Source organism: Calypte anna, unplaced genomic scaffold (genome assembly GCF_003957555.1).
Source record: "Calypte anna isolate BGI_N300 unplaced genomic scaffold, bCalAnn1_v1.p scaffold_61_arrow_ctg1, whole genome shotgun sequence".
In the NCBI taxonomy this organism is placed as follows: Eukaryota; Metazoa; Chordata; class Aves; order Apodiformes; family Trochilidae; genus Calypte; species Calypte anna.
Genome location: NW_022045520.1, coordinates 7,509 through 28,527, shown reverse-complemented (window position 1 = coordinate 28,527; position 21,019 = coordinate 7,509). Strand labels below are relative to the sequence as shown.

The window sequence follows — 21,019 nt, the reverse complement described above, 5'->3', positions numbered from 1 at the left end:
TTTTGCTTCTTTTGGCTTTTTTTTTTTTTTTTTTCTTTCTTTTCTTTTTTTTTCTTTTTTTTTTTTTCCAAATCCAACGTGGCTCCTTCAAATGTGGAAACGGCCCGTGGAGGAGTGCCAGGGTTATGGGGGGGGGGGGAAAGAGGGGAACGGGATGGGGGAAGAAAAGGAGAAAAAGGAAGGAAAGGAAGAAGGGGGGGAAAAAAAAATAAAAGGAGTTTGAGGGGGTTTTGGGGGGGGTTTGGGGGGTCTGGGAATGAAGGATGCTCTGGGTGCTGCTGCTTTAGGTTGGGGGCTTCGGGTCTTCGTGGGGCTGGGGGAGTGGGATGTGTTGGGGATCCCCGCGTGGGTGTTGGGGGGTTAGGTGTCAGGTGGGAGGGGGTCTTCTCAGCCCCCCCCACCCCCCCCTCCCCACCCCCGGCGTCGCGTGGCACCGGTGTCCCCAAAGCGCCACGTGCCACATCGCCTGTCCCCACCCCTCCCCGCCACATCCAACCCCCCCCCCACACACACACACCTCAGGAGGTGCAACCCCCCCCCCTCAAACTACCTCAACCCCCCCACCCCCAAAAAAAAAAAGCCCACCCCATCCCATCCCCCGCACCCCTCCAGCATCCCAACCCCACGCCACGCGTGTGAAGGAGCAAAAAGAGGGGGGACGAGCGGGGGCTGGGTGGGGGGTGGGGGTACCCGGGGTGCCCCCCGACTCGCTGGGTGCTTCTGATTGGTTGAGGGGCCGTCCAAAATTCCCAAATTGCCGCGGGTCCCACCTCTCCCCGCCGCCGCACGGTATATAAGGGGAGGAGAAGGAGTGGGCAAGGGGCAGTAGGAAAAGTTTCTGCTTGGGGTCTGGATTTTGGAATTCCCGGAGTGAGCTCGGCCCCGCATGACCCCCCCTTAAAGAACAAAAAGAGACCCCAAAGAGTCTACATGTCTAATATTTAGACATGTTCAGCTTTGTGGATTCTCGGTTACTGCTGTTGATAGCAGCGACTGTCCTACTCACCCACGGGCAAGGAGAAGAAGACAGTGAGTAGTGACGGGGAGGGGGTTCTCTGGGGTGGGGGGGATACGGGGTGATGGGGGGGGATTGGGTGCTTCCCCCCCCGTGAGGGAAAGGAAAAGTGGGGAGTGGAGAGAGAAGGGGGAAAAAAAAAAAAAAAAAAAGGGTTGGGGGGAATGAGGGGGAAATAAAAGGGGGGTTGGGGGGGGGGGAATAAAAAGTGGGGGAAATAAAAGGAAAAAGGGATAACAAAAAGTGAAATGGAGGGGAGAATGAGTGTGGGGGGGGGTTAGGGGTGAAAGGGTTTGAGGGGGGGTCTGTGCCTTCGTGGAGAGTTGGGGCGTCCTGCCAAGAAGGGAAGGGTGGAGAGGAGCCGGCGGGGAAGGAGGGGAGGAGGAGGAGGAGGAAGGGAAAGGGGGGAAAGAGCGAGGAGAGGGGGGAGAGGGGAAGGAGGAGGGGGGGGGGGGATGCTGAAGGGGGGGGGGGGAACATCCCCGGCATCTGCAAAAGCCATCAGGAAAGAATTAGAAAAGTCTGGGATGATTCATAAGGAAAATGTTTGGGCTGTAAAGTCGGGGCTGGAGCGAGGGGACGGGGATGGCACCCGCGGCCTCCCCACGGCCACGGGGGGACGAGGGGACAGCTGGGGTCACCCCCACCTACTGCAGGGTCCCCAACGCTCACTTGCAACCGTGGGGACACGGGGGGGACCCTGGGACACAGCCAGGCCTGGGGCACCCCCCACCTCCGGGCTGAGTTTGGCATTTGGGGAAAAGAAGGGGGGGGGAACGGGGGGAACAGAGGGGGGGGGGAGGATTTTGGGGGCTTTTTTTTCCTTTTATTTTTTTTGGTTTTATTTTACATTTTGCCTCCTTACACTCCGCATTTTGGGGGTTTCTCTGCAGGTTTTTTTTTTTCCTTTTCGCGTTTTTCATTATTTTCCCATCTGCCTTTTGCCGTTTCTGCCCCGCATTTTGCACCATTTTGCCAAGCTGCATTTTGCATTTATTTTTATTTTTATTTTTTTTTTTTTGCCACCCGGCGCTGTGCACTTTCTTTACGACCTGCACTCGGCATTCCACAGCCCGCGGTTTGCATTTTGCATGATTTTGCCTCTTGCATTATTTTGCCTCCTTTTGCAATCTGCAATTTGCTTTTGCAATCTGCATTTTGCTACTGGATTTCTTTCCCCTTTTATTTCCCTTTTCCCCTTTTATTTCTTTTCCCCTTTTATTTTCCTTTTCCCCTTTTATTTCTTTTCCCCTTTTATTTCCCTTTTCCCCTTTTATTTCCCTTTTCCCCTTTTATTTTCCTTTTCCCCTTTTATTTCTTTCCCCCTTTCATTTCTTTCCCCCTTTTATTTCTTTTCCCCTTTTATTTCTTTTCCCCTTTTATTTCTTTTCCCCTTTTATTTTTCTTTTCCCCTTTTATTTTTCTTTTCCCCTTTTATTTTTTCCCCTTTTATTTCTTTTCCCCTTCTATTTCTTTTCCCCTTCTATTTCTTTTCCCCTTCTATTTCTTTTCCTTTTTATTTCCTTTCCCCCTTTTTTTTCCCCTTTTATTTTTCTTTTCCCCTTTTATTTTTTCCCTTTTATTTCTTTTCCCCTTTTATTTTTCTTCCCCCTTTCATTGTTTTTCCCTTTTATTTTTCCTTTCCCCTTTCATTTTTCTTTTAGCCTTTTTTTTTTTTTTTCTTTAAAGTTTATTTATTTTTCCCCTTCCCGACTTGGGAAGGGGGTTGCTTGCTTATCCATGAATCAGGACAACCCCTTCTCTCCACCCACATCCCCTTCCCCACCGTGAGGCCACCCTTGGCACATCGCCCTTCCCCACCTCACCCCCTCCTCTCCTTTCCCAGCTCCGGACTCCCATTCCCACCACATCTGGCCCGATCCAGCCTCAGCCTGCAGCCGCCTGGATCTAATTTCAGCTCAGACATTCGGGCCAACCCCATCCCACCCCATCCCACCCCATCCAAGGGGACCCCCCGATGCCACCTCCCTGCCTGTTTAAGGGTTTTTTCTTCGCCTTGCCCCCCCCTTTTCTTCCCCCCCGCCTCGGGCCGCAGCAACTGGCTGGAGATTTTTGTTTAAATTCCAGCGTCTGTGGGAAGAGTTTATTGTGGAGCAGCTTTTCCTGTGTCACCGCTGATGAGAACCAGATGAAGGGAGAAAAAGCTGCGGGGAGAAAAGAGGGGGGGGGGGGGGGGGAAGGATAAAGAAGTGTAAGGAGAGGGGAAACCCAAACCAAACCAAAAAAGCAACAAGAAAATGACTTGATTTTTTTTTTTTTTTTTTTTTTTTTTTTTCCCCCCTCCACATCTTCTCTCCCAGTTCAAACTGGGAGCTGCGTCCAGGATGGGCTCACGTACAGCGACAAGGATGTGTGGAAACCCGAACCCTGCCAGATCTGTGTCTGCGACAGTGGCAACATCCTCTGCGACGAGGTGATCTGCGAGGACACCTCCGACTGCCCCAACGCCGAGATCCCCTTCGGGGAGTGCTGCCCCATCTGTCCCGACACCGACGGTACCGACACCCGCTTGGCCCCTTCCCCGTCCCTTTGTCCCCACCCCGTGGAGAGGCGGGGATGGACCCTCGGCCCCTCCCGACCCCCCCCCCACGCCTTCCCCAGCCATGGGGTGGGTGACATTGGTGACATCGGCTCCTCTAATCCCGCCCCCCCTGCAATGGGGTGGGTGACATGGTGACATTGGGTTCCCCTAATCCCGCCCCCCACCTTCCCCAGCCATGGTGACACTGGTGACATTGGGTTCCCCTAATCCTGACCCCCCCCTTCCCCTGCAATGGAGTGGGTGACATTGGTGACACTGGTGACATTGGTGGGTGACATGGTGACATCGGGTTCCCCTAATCCTGACCCCCCCCTTCCCCAGCCATAGGGTGGGTGACATTGGTGACACTGGTGACGTTGGTGACATTGGGTTCCCCTAATTCCATCCCTCCAACTTCCCCAGCCATGGGGTGGGTGACATTGGTGACACTGGTGACATTGGTGGGTGACATGGTGACATTGGGTTCCCCTAATCCTGACCCCCACCTTCCCCAGTCATGGTGACATTGGTGACATCGGGTTCCCCTAATCCTGACCCCCACCTTCCCCAGTCATGGTGACATTGGTGACATTGGGTTCCCCTAATCCCACCCCCCCCACTTCCCCAGCCATGGGATGGGTGACATTGGTGACATTGGGTTCCTCTAATCCCACCCCCCCCTCCTTTCTCCCGCAGCCTCCCCTGTCTACCCAGAAAGCCCCGGAGTAGAGGTAACCGCCCCCTCCCCCCCCCAAATCACCCCCTAAACCCTTCCCCCCCCCCCACTGGTTTTTGGAGAACCCTTTTTTCAACCCCCCCCTCCATCCTCTCTAAACAGGGTCCTAAAGGAGACACCGGCCCCAAAGGAGACAGGGTGAGCCCCCTACTGAACCCCCACCCCCCCCCAGCTTTTCCAGGACCCCTCCACCTTCTTGGGGTTCATCTTCCTTTTTTTTCTTCCCCCCCCCCTCCCAACTCCAGGGACTCCCCGGCCCCCCCGGCAGAGATGGCATCCCCGGACAGCCCGGACTCCCCGGCCCCCCAGGTCCCCCAGGTCCTCCAGGCCTTGGTGGAGTGAGTATAGGGGGGGTCATCAGTGGGGCAGCCCCCCCACGGGGGTGTCTCTGACCCCCCCAACTCCTCCTTACCCCCTGCTCTCCCTTTCCCCCCCCCCCTGCAGAACTTCGCTCCTCAGATGTCTTATGGCTACGATGAGAAAGCTGGGGGCATGGCCGTGCCCGGCCCCATGGTGAGCTCTGGGGTGGCCCCTGTCCCCTGGGGGGGGACACGAGGGACAAGGGGGGAGGTGGGAAGCTGGGGGAGAGGGGACAGGAGGGATCCCTGTGCTGAGGGTGTTGCTAAGGGGTGTGGGTGCTGGAGGGCATGGGGACGGGGGGGGGGGGCAAGTGGGACAAGGATGGGGTGGCAGTGGGGACAAGGATGGGGTGGCAATGAAGTGGCAGTGGGGACAGGTGATGGGGACACCTATGGGATGGTGATGGGGACAGGGATTGGGTGGCAATGGGGACAAGGATTTGGTGGTGATATGGACAACTATGGGATAGTGATGGGGACAGGGATTGGGTGATGATGGGGACAGGGAATGGGTGGTGGTGGGGACAGGGATGGGGTGGCAATGGGGACAAGGATAGGGGGCAATGATGTAGCAGTGGGGACATGGGCAGGGTGGCAATGGGGACAGGGAACGGGTGACAATGGGGAAAAGAAGAGGGTGGGGATGGGGCCAGGGATGGGGACAGAGTGACATGGCAGCCACACATCACCCCTTGGTGTTCTCCTCCCCAGGGCCCAGCTGGTCCCCGAGGTCTCCCCGGCCCTCCTGGTGCTCCAGTGAGTATCTCCCCTTCTTCCTCTTCCTCCTCCTCCTCACCATCATCATCATCACCATCACCACCTCCCCCTCTCCTACTGAGAAGCAGCAGCCCCAGGGGTTCCTTCGGGTGGGGGGAGGCCAGGGGAGATGGGACAGGACATCCCACCCTTCCTGGTAGCTCCAGGAACATGCTGGGGACATGTGTCCTCATGCCACCATCCTAGGGGAGGGAGGGGGTGACTGCCAATGCCACCAGGGTCTTCAGACCCAATCTGCTCATTTCCTAACCCATTTTTGCTTTCTTTTCTTTCCCCCCCCCCCCACCCACAGGGTCCTCAAGGTTTCCAAGGTCCCCCTGGTGAACCCGGAGAGCCCGGTGCTTCTGTGAGTCCTGTCACCTCCTTGTCCTGCCTGATGTCCCACAGGGATGGGGACAACACTGCCTCTTCCCAGCCCTGCCCATGGCCACCTTGTCCCCGTTCTGGGCCACCTCAGCCAGGAGCTGTGGGAGTGTGGCTGCTGGGTGACAGGGTGACAGGGTGACAGGGTGACAGGGCAGAGCTGTCACCCACAGCACCCTCACCCTGCCCCACGTCTCTCCTAGGGTCCCATGGGTCCCCGTGGTCCAGCTGGTCCCCCTGGCAAGAACGGAGAAGACGTAAGTGGCCCAGAGAAGGGGTCACCCCCCCTTTCTCTGTGACCTGGAGACCCTGCCACCCCCCTCCTAAGAGCCACCTGGCTTGGGGACATGCCACCAACCCCCTGTCCTTCTCCTCAGGGTGAAGCTGGGAAACCTGGCCGCCCCGGTGAGCGAGGTCCCCCCGGCCCCCAGGTGAGAAACCTCTGGGGACACCTACACTGTCACCTGTGTGGTGGCAGAGCAAGGATGTGCCACCAGCTGCCTGTCCCCCGTGGGGGACACCCCCCCACCCTGAGCATCTCCATCACCTCCTGCTCTTTCCCCCCAGGGTGCTCGTGGTCTCCCAGGAACTGCTGGTCTGCCCGGCATGAAGGGTCACAGAGTGAGTGTCCCCTCCCCGTGCCTCAGTGTCCCCTCCCCGTGTCTGCAAGATTTAGGGGACTTCAACCTGGGGTGATCTACTCCTAACCCCCCCCCCCCCCCTCATCAATTTCTCTCTCCTGCTCCCCAGGGTTTCAGTGGTTTGGATGGTGCCAAGGGTGAGCCTGGTCCTGCTGGCCCCAAGGTGAGGAGTGGTGGCACTGTCACCTCCCCTTGTCCCCCTGCTCCTCCAGAGCAGGTCCCTCAATGTTCTCCTTCCTCCTAGGGTGAGCCTGGCAGCCCCGGGGAGAATGGTGCTCCTGGGCAGATGGTGAGTGCTGGGGGGTCCCTTTGGGGTGGGGGTGGCAAAGGGGATGGGGAGGGGGTGGGGGGACACAGCTTCTTCTTGGGGACATTGCCCCAGGGGACACACCCAGGGGACTCTGCCCCAAGGAATGGGGTGGGAGGGGGGGTTAACCCCCTGGAGATGTCCCTGTGAGTAGGAGTTGGTGGGGGGCACTGGGATGGGGAGGGAGGAGGCTTGAAAGAGGGCAAGTGGCATTTCTGGTGATCCAACCGTGTCCTGTCTCCTGTCCCCAGGGTCCTCGTGGGCTTCCTGGTGAGAGAGGTCGACCCGGCCCGTCTGGTCCTGCTGTGAGTTGGTGGTTTGGGGCAGGACTCAGGGCTATGGATGGGGAGGGGGGGGCTGTGGGAGCTCCCCCTCCCTCTTGGGGGGCATCTCTGATGGGTTCCTCCTCTCCTGCAGGGTGCTCGTGGTAACGATGGTGCTCCTGGTGCTGCTGGGCCCCCCGTAAGTCACCCCCAAACCCATCCACACCTCCAACTCCACAGCTCCAACTTCTCCAGAGGGAGATCCCAGCCCAGCTCCAGCGTTCCTGGGATCTTCTGGTCATGGACCAAAGGTTTTCCTGCCTGGAAATCCCACCAGAAATGAAAGGTGGGATCCTGCCTCTGACACCTGCTCTCTCTCCTCTTTAGGGTCCAACTGGTCCTGCTGGTCCCCCCGGCTTCCCCGGTGCTGGTGGTGCTAAGGTAGGACCTACCTGACCATCTCCTGGACTGGGACAAACTGGGGGTAACTGGGAGTATGGGGTGGGGGAGAAAACCTGAGCAACAAGTGGTCCCAAAAGTGAGAAAGCTCCAAGTGCCTTGGGCTGCCCGGGGTGGTGGGACAGTTGGGGACATCCCATGGACATCTCGCCTGGCTTTGCCTCCATGGGGCTGCTCAGCCATGGTGGGGGGTTCAGGGCAGCCCCCCTGCTCACCACTCTTCCTCCTTCCTCTTCCTCCCCCCTAGGGTGAGACGGGTCCCCCAGGTGCTCGTGGCAGCGAAGGTCCCCAAGGTGCCCGTGGTGAGCCCGGTCCCCCTGGCCCTGCTGGAGCTGCTGGTCCTGCTGTAAGTGACACCCAACACCTCCTCATCTTTTGGCCTCACATCCCGGTGGCTCACATGTAACCTCCCTCCTCCTCCTCCTCTTCCTCATCCTCCTCTTCCTCCTCCTCTCCACAGGGCAACCCCGGTGCTGATGGACAACCCGGTGCCAAGGGCGCAACTGTGAGTGTCCCCCTGTCCCTGTCCCTTCCCCTGCCCCGCTTCCACAGCTCCTTCTGCTCCCTCACCTCCTCCTCTGCCTCTCCCAGGGTGCTCCTGGCATTGCTGGTGCTCCCGGCTTCCCCGGTGCCCGTGGTCCCTCTGGACCCCAGGGTCCCAGCGGTGCCCCCGGTCCCAAGGGGAACGCAGTGAGTATCCCCCCCCAGCCTGTCCCACCTGGAGAGGAAGCTCCAGGCCTCCCCCAGCCCTGCCAGTGCAGGATGGTGCTGAGGGCCTGAAGATGCTGAGCACCCCCCGGGCTCTTCCTGCTCCTCCATCCCACATTAAATGGATTTTTCTCTCTTCTCTCCTCCCACCTCCAGGGTGAACCTGGTGCTCCAGGCAACAAGGGAGACACCGGTGCCAAAGGCGAACCTGTGAGTGACCCCCACCCAGGTTTGGGTTTGGGTTTGGGTCCCACGCAGCCCATGGGTCCTCACCCCTCCACCTCCTTCCCCAGGGTCCCGCTGGTGTCCAAGGTCCCCCCGGTCCCGCTGGTGAAGAAGGCAAGAGAGGAGCTCGTGGTGAGCCAGGTCCTGCTGGCCTGCCCGGCCCTGCTGGTGAACGTGTGAGTAGAAATCCCTGTCCCACCCCTGCTGTGTCCCTGTCCCCATCTCTGCCCTCCCCCCTTCTCCCCAAATCCAGTGGCCGAACCTCAGAGGTGTTTGGGGACAGTCCCACCCCACCTTGGGGACATCCCCAGCCCCTCCACTGGAGCATCTCTGCAGGGACACCAGGCTGCTGCCACTCGTGGCCAAGTCCCACTCTGGCTCATCCCCCCAACCCCCCTATGTCACCCCCGTGTGACACTGACCCCTCTCCTCTCCTGTACCCCCCAGGGTGCTCCTGGCAGCCGTGGTTTCCCTGGTGCTGATGGCATCGCTGGTCCCAAGGTAGGTGACAGGTGACATCTTCCTACAACCTGTCCAGGCCACAAGACCACATCCTCAGGAGGGTGGTGGGGACACCAGCTCTTTGTCACCTGTCCCTTTGTGGTGGCAAAGCTGATTCTGTGCTTCTGCCCCCCCCTCTTGTCCCCATCCCTGCCTCACATCCTGCTGCTGGGGTGACCTCTGTCCCTTGTCCCACCCAGGGTCCCCCTGGCGAGCGTGGCTCCCCTGGTCCCGTTGGTCCCAAAGGTTCTCCTGGTGAAGCTGGACGTCCCGGGGAACCCGGCCTGCCCGGTGCCAAGGTGAGAACTTGGGGAGAATGGGGGGTACAATGGCCACAGCCACCACGCTGGTGGCCACGCTCCATCCAGGCTGGAGAAGCCGTGGTCCAGGATGTTCCCGTTTCCTGGAGCATCTCCTGAGCTCCTCCTCCTGCTCCTTCACAGGGTCTGACTGGAAGCCCCGGCAGCCCCGGTCCTGATGGCAAGACTGGTCCCCCAGTAAGTTGTCACCCTCCTTCCATGTCCCCCCTCCACCCTTGGCTCAACTTGGGCACCCTTAGCGGGGTCCTGACCCCCCCCTCTTCACCCACCCCAGGGCCCTGCTGGGCAAGATGGTCGCCCTGGCCCCCCCGGCCCCCCTGGAGCCAGAGGTCAAGGTGGTGTCATGGGATTCCCTGGTCCCAAAGGTGCTGCGGTGAGTGTGAAGGGACTTGGGTGTCCCCCCCCCCCTTTGCCCCAACCCCTGGGGGTGTCACTGGGGGAGCTTCTGCTCCAATTGCTGCTCCAGGAGGGGCTCCATCCACTGCCACCACCCAGGAGGGTGGCTGAGGGTGGGCATGGGGGTCCCACAGAGGTGGGGTGGGCTCAGGGGACTATTCCCTTCTTTGGGGGTGACCTGGTGACATGGTCCCACCATGGGGCTCATCCTGCTCCCTGCTTCTCCAGGGTGAACCCGGCAAACCCGGTGAGAGAGGAGCTCCTGGGCCCCCTGGTGCTGTTGTGAGTATCCATCAGAAACTTGGGAAGGGGTTTGGAGGGGGGGGGTTGGGTCTCAGTCCCCACGGCCGGGCTGGAGCTGGGGAAGGTTCCAAGGATGGGGACATCAGGAGCTGGAGGTGGCTGGGACTGCAGCCCGATGGCTGCTGGTGGCTTTGGAGGTGACATGGCCATTGGCAGCTGGCCCTGGCAGCTTCTGCTGTACTTCGAGGGATGCTGGGGACACATCCAGCCCCACGCCCACCCGGGGGGGTCCCACGGGGATGTGGCTGGGTGGGGGCTGTGCTCTGAGCACCCTCTTTTGCTCCTTCTCCCACAGGGTGCTGCTGGTAAAGATGGTGAAGTTGGTGCCCAAGGTCCTCCTGGCCCCACCGTGAGTCTCAATGAGTCCTTGGCCACTCGTGGTCACCCTCGGCCACCCGTGGTCACCCTCAGCCAGTGTAGAAGGGCTGAGGAGTAGACTGTCCCCCCCACCCCTCACGTTTGTCCCCTCTCCCCCAGGGTCCTGCTGGAGAACGAGGTGAACAAGGTCCTGCTGGTGCTCCTGGCTTCCAGGTGAGGGATGTCCCCTCACCCCTTCCAAAGGGACAAACCCCCCGAGATGGGGATGGCATTGTCCCCGTTTGTCCCCCCTCTCCCCGGTGTCTCATGGCTCCTCTTCTTCCTCCCCCCAGGGTCTGCCTGGCCCTGCTGGCCCCCCCGGGGAGGCTGGCAAGCCTGGTGAGCAGGTGAGTGTGGGACACCAGGGGTGGCACCGTCCCTGTCCCCTCCCCACCGCCCCTCTCCCAGTTGGGCTCGGGACAGCGGATGAGATGTCCCCCTTCATCCACCCCTTGGGACCCCCAACCCTAGGGTACCACCCAAAGGTGGGCAACGTGGGGACCCTGTCCCCAGGGCCACCCTTGACCTTGACCCTGACCTTGGTCTTCTCCCCCTCCCCCCCCAGGGTGTCCCCGGAGACGCCGGTGCCCCCGGTCCCGCCGGTGCCAGGGTGAGTTGAGCTCCCCCTGATTCCCCCTCTTGGTACCCCCGGTGCCCCCCAGGCACCCCCTGATGGCCTCGGCCCCTCTCTTGTGTGTCCCCCCCCCCCAGGGTGAGCGAGGTTTCCCCGGCGAACGCGGTGTCCAAGGTCCCCCCGGTCCCCAAGGTCCCCGCGGTGCAAACGGAGCTCCCGGGAACGATGGTGCTAAGGTAGGTGACAGGGCTGGGTGACAAGTGACAGTCCCCAGCTGCCGGGGTGGTGTCAAAAGTGGGGGCGGAGTTTGGGTGGGGGGTTGGGATGTTGGGGGGGTGGGTTTGGTGCTGCCCCGGTTCCGTCTCACGGTTCGGTTCTGTCTCTTTCCCAGGGTGATGCTGGTGCTCCCGGTGCCCCCGGGAACCAGGGCCCCCCCGGGCTGCAGGGAATGCCCGGAGAGCGAGGTGCTGCCGGCCTGCCAGGCGCCAAGGGGGACAGAGTGAGTGTCCCCAACCCTCTCGGCTGTCCCCAACCCCCTCATCTGTCCCCTCCCCTCTGGGATCCTCTGCTCCCGACCATCCCTGGCTCCTCCCAGCATCCCAGGGATGCTCTCCCCTAACCCGAAGCTGCCGGGTAAAGGGGTCTCACCCCACCACTCTCTCTGTGTCCCCATCTAAGCGTGGCTCTTGGGGACAGTCCCTTGCTGCCAGCTGGGAGCAGAACTAAACTCTTTTGCCCCCATCCTGGGGCCTGGGAGGAGGGGGGAGGGGGAATGGTCCCAGCTTCTCCCCCAAGGGGATGAAGAACCAGGGGTGCCCCTGGACTGGGCAAAGGGGAGGGGACATCATGGAGGGGACATCGTGGAGGGGACATCATGGAGGGGGACATCGTGGAGGGGGTATCGAGGAGGGGGCATCATGGAAGGGGACATCATGGAGGGGACATTGTGGTGGGGACATTGTGAGGGGGACATCATGGAGGGGACATCGTGAAGGGGGACATCGAGGAGGGGGCATTGAGGAGGGGACATCATGGAAGGGGACATCATGGAGGGGGACATCGTGGAGGGGGCATCAAGGAGGGGACATCACGAAGGGGACATCGTGGAGGGGACTTCATGAAGGGACATCGTAGAGGGGACCTCCCCAGGTGACATGCCACCATCTCCCCCTCCCAGGGTGATCCCGGTCCCAAAGGTGCTGATGGTGCTCCTGGCAAGGACGGTCTCCGAGGCCTGACTGGCCCCATTGGTCCCCCCGGCCCTGCTGGTGCTCCTGGTGACAAGGTAGGGCCACCCCTCAGCTGGACACTGCCCGAGGTGTCCCGGTCCCCACTGCCACCTCCTCGCCACAGCCTTGACCTCTTCTCTTTTTTTTTTTCCCTCTTTTCTTCCCCTTTTCCAGGGTGAAGCTGGGCCCCCCGGTCCTGCTGGTCCCACTGGTGCCCGTGGTGCTCCCGTGAGTGTGTCCCCCCACCCCATCCGATGTCCCTGACCATCCTTTGGTGGCTGTCCCTGTCTTGGGGTGACACCAATTCCCCCCATTTTCCTTAGGGTGACCGTGGGGAGCCCGGTCCTCCCGGTCCTGCTGGATTTGCTGGCCCCCCTGTAAGTATCACAGCCCCATTCCCCCCTTTCCTGGGGGGCTGATCCTGTGTCCCCCGAGGTGACACCGTGTCCCCTCACCCTGTTTCACCCCTCTCTGTCCCCCCCCACCCCCAGGGTGCTGATGGCCAGCCTGGTGCTAAAGGTGAAACTGGTGAAACTGGAGCCAAGGGTGATGCTGGCCCCCCCGGTCCTGCCGGCCCCACCGGTGCTCCTGGCCCTGCTGTAAGTTGCCCCCCACCCCACCCCTTGGACCCCCCACCCATTCTGGGGGGCTGTGTCTCACCCTTCCTTCCTTCCTCCTTCTCCTTAGGGTGCTGTTGGTGCTCCTGGTCCCAAAGGTGCTCGTGGTAGCGCTGGACCCCCTGTAAGTATCAGCCTAGTGTTGGGGTGGGGGGAATTTGGGGACCCCCCCGGGTATGAACACCCCCAAGGGTCCTTAACTCCCCTGGACACCATGGGGGTGGGGGACCTGCACCCTTAAAACCATCTGAGGGGGCAGGAGGCATCTGGGGGGGTTCATCCCATGGTGGGGATGGAGCAGAGGGGAAAAGGGGGGGGGGATTTGCCTTTATTGCCCCCCAGAGCAACCCCTGGGTGGATGTTGCCCCCCCCCTGGGGTGGTCCCCAGCCAGGGACTGTCCCCTGTCCCCTGGTGACTCTGGGTTTTCTCTTTTCCAGGGTGCTACTGGTTTCCCTGGTGCTGCTGGAAGAGTTGGTCCCCCCGGTCCCTCTGTGAGTACCCCCAGGGAGGGGGGGTCAGGGGCAGGGGGGGCGTCAGATGGTGAGGGGGGGACACAGGATAGAAGATGCTTGGGCACCATGGAGCCATCCTGTCCCAGTTGGTACTGGGTTTTGTTGGGAATGGCACTGGGATTTACTGGGATTGGTACTGGGATTTATTGGGATTGGTACTGGGATTTACTGGGATTGGCAATGGGATTTACGGGGATTGGTACTGGGATTTACTGGGATTTTTTTGCTGGGACTGATACTGGGTTTTGCTGAGATAGGCACTGGGGATGGACTGGAAGTGGCACTGGGACTTGCTGGGATTGGCACTGGGATTTATGGATCTTGCTACTGGGGTTTACTGGGATTGTAACAGTTTTTCACTGGGATTGGTACTGGGTTTTGCTGGGACTGGTGCTGGGATTTATCGAGATTGGCACTGGGATTTACTGGGTTTTGCACTGGTTTTCACTGGGATTGGCACTGGGTTTACAGGGACTGGTACTGGGTTTTGCTGGAATTGGTACTGGGTTTACTGGGACTGATACTGGGATTCACTGAGATTGTCACTGGGATTTCCTGGGTTTTGCACTGCCTCTCACTGGGATTAGCACTGGTTTTACCGGGACTGGTACTGGGTTTTGCTGGAACTGGTACTGGGTTTATTGGGACTGGTATTTTTTGAGATTGTCACTGGGATTTACTGGGTTTTTCACTGGTTTTCACTGGGATTAGCACTGGGTTTTGCTGGAATTGGTACTGGGTTTACTGGGACTGGGATTTATTGAGATTGTCACTGGGATTTACTGGGCTTTTCACTGGGGTTAGCACCGGGTTTACTGGGACTGGCACTGGTTTTACTATCATTATCACTGGTTTTTACTGGGATGCCCAGCAGGACACCCCTAGCCACCCTCCAGCTCTCAGCTGGGGGGGGTCCCGGGCTGCTGCCTGACTCCATCTCCCCCCCCCCAAGGGAAACATCGGTCTGCCCGGCCCCCCCGGCCCCAGCGGGAAGGAGGGCGGCAAAGGTCCCCGCGGTGAGACGGGTCCCGCCGGCCGCCCCGGTGAGCCCGGCCCCGCTGGTCCCCCCGGACCCCCCGGTGAGAAAGGATCCCCCGGCGCTGACGGCCCCATCGTAAGTCACCCCCCACCCCCCCAAAATCCCCATCGCACCCTTCCCGCATCCTCCCCGCACCCTCCCCTCCTTCCCCTCCTTCCCATTCCCCGCATCCTCCCCTCCTTTCTCCCCTCCCTCCCATGGGCTGCTGCCCCTCCCCCACGCTGTTGTCACCCCCCTGAAGTGACATTTGTCCCCTCAGGGCGCTCCTGGCACCCCCGGACCCCAAGGAATCGCCGGACAACGCGGGGTCGTCGGTCTCCCCGGACAGAGAGGAGAAAGAGGCTTCCCCGGGCTGCCCGGCCCCTCTGTGAGTGGTTTGGGGTTTTTTTTGGGGGGGAAATATATTTCTAGGACCCCCCCCTCGGGGTCTCATTCACCCGGACGAGCCCTGGAGGAAAATGTCTGACACCTCCCCCGTCCCCTTTTCTTCTCCCCCCTCCCCACAGGGTGAACCTGGCAAGCAGGGTCCCTCCGGTGCCCCTGGTGAGCGTGGCCCCCCTGGCCCCATGGGCCCCCCCGGATTGGCTGGACCCCCCGGTGAAGCTGGACGTGAGGTGAGGGGGCAACTGATGAGGGAGGGGGGGTGGAAAGGAAGCCCGTGGGCAACTGAGACCCCAGTGGCAATTATCACTGTGGGGGGGCACAGACCCACACCCCCCATTGGTGCTGGGGGGGCACATTGGTGTGGGGGGGTACAGACCCCTGTGGCGACCATCACCGTTGGGGGGGGGCACAGAGACCTGTGGGCAGCTGTAGGGGGGGCCACAGACCCCCATGGCAACCATCACTGTTGATGGGCATGGACCCCCCCGTGTCAAATATTGGTATGAGGGGGCACGGACCCCCTGTGGACAACTCTCAGGGTGGGGCACAGCCCCCCGTGGGCCACTCTTGGTGTTGGGGGGGGCCACAAACTCCTCTGGCAACCATCAGTGTTGGGGGGCATGGACCCTCATGGGCAATGGTTGGGGGGGGCATGGACCCCCTGGGGACAATAATCACTGTTGAGGGACACAGACCCCCGTGGGCAGCCACTGGTGTTGGGGGGGCACATGGACACCCCCGTGGGCACAGTGGTAATGGGGGTACAGGTCCCTGTGGGTAACCATTGGTGCTGGGGGCCACAGCCCCCCATGGGCAACTGTTGGTGCTGGGGGGCTGTGCCCCCCCCGTCATTGTCATGGTGCCTGCACTGAGAACTTCCCATCTGGTGGCACCCATGGGTGCTGTCTGGGGGCTCATCAGCCCCCCCACCCTAACGAGGGGTCTCTGCTCCTCTCCAGGGTTCTCCCGGTGCTGAAGGTGCCCCAGGACGTGACGGTGCTGCTGGTCCCAAGGTGAGTGGGATGGGGATGGGGCTGCAGGGGGGGCTGCAGGGGGGGCTGCACCCACCTCTGCTCTTCATCCTCCTCCTCCTCCTCCTCACAGGGTGACCGTGGTGAGACCGGCCCCGCCGGCCCCCCTGGTGCTCCCGGTGCCCCTGGTGCTCCTGGCCCCGTTGGTCCTGCTGGAAAGAGTGGAGATCGTGGTGAGACCGTAAGTGATGACCCCCCCCACCCCACCCAGGTGGGGGTCAGCCCAGGTTGCACCCAGTGATGGAGCCAGGGTTGATCCCACCACCCCCCCTCGAGGTGACACTGCCCCGAGCTGGTGGCAGCAGATGGGGGGGGGATGTTCTGACCTCTGCTCTTCTCCCCTCTCCCAGGGTCCCCAAGGTCCCGCTGGTCCCCCTGGTCCTGCTGGTGCTCGTGGTCCTGCTGTGAGTTGATGTTCTGCTCCATCCTCCCTTGTGGGCGTGGGGGGCAGCAGCTGCTCAGGACCCCCCCACCCCTCAACACATTTTCCTCCTCCAGGGTCCCCAAGGTCCCCGTGGTGACAAAGGTGAAACCGGTGAACAGGGTGACAGAGGCATGAAGGGTCACAGAGGCTTCTCCGGTCTCCAAGGCCCCCCTGGTCCTCCTGTAAGTCCCGTGGGGTGACAGTGGCCGTGGGTGCTGCCCCACATCCTGGAAGCAGAGGGAGATGCTGATGGGACCTCTTCTTCCTTGCTTTGCACAGGGCTCTCCTGGTGAACAAGGTCCTTCTGGTGCTTCTGGTCCTGCTGGTCCACGAGTAAGTTCCCAGTTGAGCCAAAGCTGGAGCATCCTGGGGGGCTCAGGGTGTCCCCCAGCTGCCACCGGGTTTCTGGTGGGGCTGGAGGGGATGGGTTGGGGGGTGATGGCCACGCTCACGCCCTCTCCTCTCCTCCAGGGTCCCCCTGGCTCTGCAGGTGCTGCCGGCAAGGATGGGCTCAATGGACTCCCCGGTCCCATCGGTCCCCCCGGGCCCCGCGGTCGCACGGGTGAAGCCGGCCCCGTCGTACGTATCAGCTCCTCTGACACCCCCTCCCTCCCTCTCAGAGCCACCCACCCATCCTTCATCTCCTGCTCACCATCCTCTTCCTCCTCCTTCTCCTTCTGCAGGGTCCTCCCGGTCCCCCTGGTCCTCCTGGTCCTCCCGGTCCTCCCAGCGGCGGCTTCGACTTCAGCTTCATGCCCCAGCCCCCCCAGGAGAAGGCTCATGATGGGGGACGCTACTACCGGGCCGATGATGCCAATGTGATGAGGGACAGGGACCTGGAGGTGGACACCACCCTCAAGAGCCTGAGCCAGCAGATCGAGAACATCCGCAGCCCCGAGGGCACCCGCAAGAACCCTGCCCGGACCTGCCGGGACCTGAAGATGTGCCACGGCGACTGGAAGAGCGGTCAGGGTCCCCACCGGGGTGATCTCACCTCCATCCCTGCCTCCCCTCTTCCTCCTCCTCATCTCCATCCTCCCTGCGTGACCCTCGTGCCTCCAGGCTGTCTCCTGGGTGCTCTTCTCCTCCACCCCCCAGCCCTTCTCCTCCTCTTCTCTCACAGCTGCTTCTCACCTCCTTCCTCTCTTCCTCAAGGCTGCTGCTCAACCCCACCCCCCCAAAGCCCCCCTCCCTGCTCCTCACCTCCCTTCTCCATCTCCCATGGCTGTTCCTCTCCTCCACCCTCCAGCCCTTCTCCTCCAGCTCTCACCTCTCTCTCTCTCCATCCTCTGTCCCTCCCACTTGCTCCTCACCTCCATCCTCTATGATTTCTCTTCACCTCCATCTCTTCATCCCTCCATCCCTCCTGGCTCCTCCTCACCTCCATCCCTCCTGGCTCCTCCTCACCTTATCCCTCATGGATGCTCCTCAACTTATCCCTCATGGATGCTCTTCACCTCCATCCCTCCTGGCTCCTCCTCACCTCCATCCCTCCTGGTTGCTCCTTACCTTATCCCTCATGGATGCTCCTCACCTTCATGCCACCTGGCTCCTCCTCACCCTCATCCCTCCTGGCTCCTCCTCACCTCCACCCATCCCCTGATGTCCCCCAACCTCCCACCCCCTGACCCCCCTCCCTCTGCCCCCCAGGCGAGTACTGGATCGACCCCAACCAAGGCTGCAACCTGGACGCCATCAAGGTTTACTGCAACATGGAGACTGGGGAGACCTGCGTGTACCCCACCAAGAGCACCATCACCCCCAAGAACTGGTACCTCAGCAAGAACCCCAAGGAGAAGAGGCACGTCTGGTTCGGCGAGGCAATGAGCGACGGCTTCCAGGTGAGCAGGGGGATGATGATGATGATGATGATGGGATGAGGTGGAAAACCTCTACAGGGCCTCAATGCTGCTTCTTCTGCAGTTCGAGTATGGTGGTGAAGGCTCCAACCCCGACGACGTTGCCATCCAGCTGACCTTCCTCCGCCTGATGTCCACGGAAGCTTCCCAGAACATCACCTACCACTGCAAGAACAGCGTTGCCTACATGGACCAAGCCACCGGCAACCTGAAGAAGGCCCTGCTGCTCCAGGGAGCCAACGAGATCGAGATCAGGGCTGAAGGCAACAGCCGCTTCACCTACGGAGTCACCGAGGACGGCTGCACGGTGAGGGGCCCACGGGGTGGTCCTGGTGGTGCTGTTGGTCATGGTGTTGGTGGTGGTCTTGGTGGTCATGGTGTTGGTGGTCCTGGTGGTGGTGGTGCTGGTGGCCATGGGGTTGGTGGTCCTGGTCCTGATGGTGCTGGTGGTCATAGTGTTGGTGGTCTTGATGCTGGTGGTCGTGGTGGTCATGGTGTTGGTGGTCCTGGTGGTTGTGGTCATAGTATTGGTGGTCCTGGTGGTGCTCAGGCTCTGGGAACCTGATCTAGTTGAGAGTGCCCCTGGCTGGACCTGGTGACCTTTAGAGGACCCTTCCAACCCAAATTTATGATTCTATGTTACTGTGGTGGTCATAGTGGTCCTGGTGGTCCTGGTGTTGGTGGTCCTGGTGGTGCTCAGGCTCTGGGCAACCTTATTGAGTTGAGAGTGCCCCTGATGACCTTTCAAGGACCTTTCCACCCCAAATTATTCTATGATTCTCTGTTACTGGTCATGGGGGTCCTGGTGGTGGTCGTGGTGGTGGTCATAGTGGACCTGGTGCTGGTGCTGGTGGTGGTGCTCAGGCTCTGGGTTATCTGATGAAGTTGAGAGTGTCCCTGATGACCTTTCAAGGACCTGTCCAACCCAAATTATTCTATGACTCGATGTTACTGTGGTGGTCATGGGGGTGCTGGTGGTCCTGGTGGTGGTGGTAGTGGTCATGGTGGTGGTGGTGGTCATAGTGCTTGGCGGTAGTCATGGTGGTGGTGATGGTGGTGGTCATGGTGTTGGTGGTCATGGGGGTCCGGGTGCTGGTGGTGGTGGTCATGGTGTTCCTGGTGGTCATGGTGGTGGTGGTCATAGTGCTTGGCGGTGGTCATGGTGGTGGTGATGGTGGTGGTCATGGTGTTGGTGGTCATGGGGGTCTGGGTGCTGGTGGTGGTGGTCATGGTGTTCCTGGTGGTCATGGTGGTGGTGGTGATGGTCATGGTGTTGGTGGTCATGGGGGTCTGGGTGCTGGTGGTGGTGGTCATGGTGTTCCTGGTGTTCCTGGTGTTCCTGGTGGTGATGGTGGTGGTCATGGTGTTGGTGGTCATGGGGGTCCAGGTGCTGGTGGTCATGGTGTTCCTGGTGTTCCTGGTGGTGATGGTGGTGGTCATGGTGTTGGTGGTCATGGGGGTCTGGGTGCTGGTGGTGGTGTTCCTGGTGTTCCTGGTGTTCCTGGTGGTGATGGTGGTGGTCATGGTGTTGGTGGTCATGGGGGTCCAGGTGCTGGTGGTGGTGGTCATGGTGTTCCTGGTGGTCATGGCGGTGGTGGTGGTGATGGTGGTGGTCATGGTGTTGGTGGTCATGGGGGTCCGGGTGGTGTTCCTGGTGGTCATGGTGGTGGTGGTGATGATGCTGGTGGGAGGGAGGTGTTCTGGGGCTGGGGCTGATCCTGCTGTCCCCTCTACAGAGTCACACGGGAGCTTGGGGCAAGACAGTCATCGAGTACAAGAGCACAAAGACCTCTCGCCTGCCCATCATCGATTTGGCTCCTATGGACGTTGGCGCTCCGGACCAGGAATTCGGCATCGACATCGGCCCCGTCTGTTTCTTGTAAACCAGAATGTGTGGACAGGAGAGAGTAATAATTAATAATAATTAATAATAATAATAAAAAAACACTAAAAAAAAAAAAAAAACAAAACCCTAACCAAAAAAAAAAAAAAAAAAAAAAAACCTCAAAAGAGCCGGAAAAAAAAAAAAAAAAGGAGAAAAATTTCACCTGGACTTGAATTTGTGTCGGTTTCTACCCAGCGTCTCCAAAAACTCTTTGGGTGGTCACTAAAAGGGAGAGAGAGAGAGAAAAACCAAACATCACACCTCAACCAAACCCCCCCCAAGCAGCCCCCCCCCCCCTCCAAACCACAGCGACAGCAGAGAGCATTAAATCGACCAAAAAAAAACCCCAACTCCAACCCTATAGAAAAGAAAAAAAGAAAAAAAGACAAAAAATAAATGACTTTTCAAACCAAACCACCAGGCAGTGGGGTTGCTTGCTTGCCCTCCTCTCCTCCTTGGGGGTTCAGCCCCCCCAAACCCCACCAGGGGGTCCCCAAGCTCCCACCCCAGTACTGAGACCCCAACCCGCAGCACCCAGACCCCCCCAGCACCCCTCTCCCTGTCCTGTTCTCCACTTCTTGTATCTCAGATTTGGGAAGAAATCTTCTCATTTGCTTTTTGGGGGTGGTTTCCCCCCCCCTCAAACCTCCTGTTCTTTTTGTTGTTGTTGTTCTTTTGGGCTTTTTTGGGTTATTTTTCATTCTTTGATTTGGGGCCAAGCAGCAAAGCCCAGGACAAGCTCACCCCCCACCCAGCTGAGCCCCCCCTTTTGCTCCCTGCTCCCCTTTTCCCAGGGGTTGGGATGGGGCTGAGGGGCTTTTTTTTTTCATTTATTTTCAATTTCTGTGTATTTTTCTTTGATTTTCAAGTAGTTTTGGCTTTGGCTGGGGTGTTTTAACCAGGCTGGGATTTTCCTGCCAGGTTCAGAACAAAAGTGTTGATTTTTCTCCCATAACTTTTCCTCCCCTCTCTCTCTTTTGTTGCTCTCTTGGATACTTTTTATTTTTTACCTCTATTTTCATTTCTATTTTCTTTCAATTTTTAATTCCCCTCCCTTCAAGGTCCCTGAGGTTTCACCCCCCCCCATATTTCAATCCCCTTAGGGGGGGTCTTTCCTTTTAACATCTTTTCTTTTGCTCTGCCTGCTGCCTTCATTTATTTTCATTTCCCTCTTTTTTTTCCCCCTTTCTTT

At 59.8% G+C, this 21,019-nt stretch overlaps 1 protein-coding gene across 1 annotated transcript; it reads left to right on the top strand.

Moving 5' to 3' along the window:
* Positions 1-837: 837 nt before the first annotated feature.
* Positions 838-19,827, top strand: COL1A1 (collagen type I alpha 1 chain). Its single transcript, XM_030468765.1, has 51 exons — positions 838-1,029; positions 3,337-3,531; positions 4,254-4,288; positions 4,396-4,431; positions 4,539-4,631; positions 4,738-4,806; positions 5,364-5,408; positions 5,722-5,775; positions 5,996-6,049; positions 6,170-6,223; positions 6,360-6,413; positions 6,543-6,596; positions 6,678-6,722; positions 6,992-7,045; positions 7,158-7,202; positions 7,391-7,444; positions 7,710-7,808; positions 7,923-7,967; positions 8,054-8,152; positions 8,327-8,380; positions 8,464-8,571; positions 8,843-8,896; positions 9,097-9,195; positions 9,340-9,393; positions 9,491-9,589; positions 9,841-9,894; positions 10,211-10,264; positions 10,393-10,446; positions 10,566-10,619; positions 10,838-10,882; positions 10,984-11,082; positions 11,238-11,345; positions 12,024-12,131; positions 12,250-12,303; positions 12,399-12,452; positions 12,567-12,674; positions 12,763-12,816; positions 13,131-13,184; positions 14,158-14,319; positions 14,504-14,611; positions 14,751-14,858; positions 15,588-15,641; positions 15,733-15,840; positions 16,010-16,063; positions 16,158-16,265; positions 16,363-16,416; positions 16,555-16,662; positions 16,767-17,049; positions 17,734-17,924; positions 18,007-18,249; positions 19,679-19,827. The coding sequence occupies exons 1-51, from the start codon at positions 948-950 to the stop codon at positions 19,823-19,825; spliced, it is 4,362 nt and encodes a 1,453-aa protein (XP_030324625.1). The 5' UTR covers positions 838-947; the 3' UTR covers positions 19,826-19,827.
* The last annotated feature ends 1,192 nt before the right edge of the window (positions 19,828-21,019 follow it).

Coding starts and splice junctions, on each gene's coding strand:
- COL1A1 (XM_030468765.1), top strand. CDS start 948: ATGTTCAGCTTTGTGGATTCTCGGTTACTGCTGTTGATAGCAGCGACT. Junction 10,265..10,392: donor AAGGTCCTCCTGGCCCCACC/GTGAGTCTCAAT, acceptor CCTCTCCCCCAG/GGTCCTGCTGGAGAACGAGG. Junction 17,050..17,733: donor CCACGGCGACTGGAAGAGCG/GTCAGGGTCCCC, acceptor TCTGCCCCCCAG/GCGAGTACTGGATCGACCCC.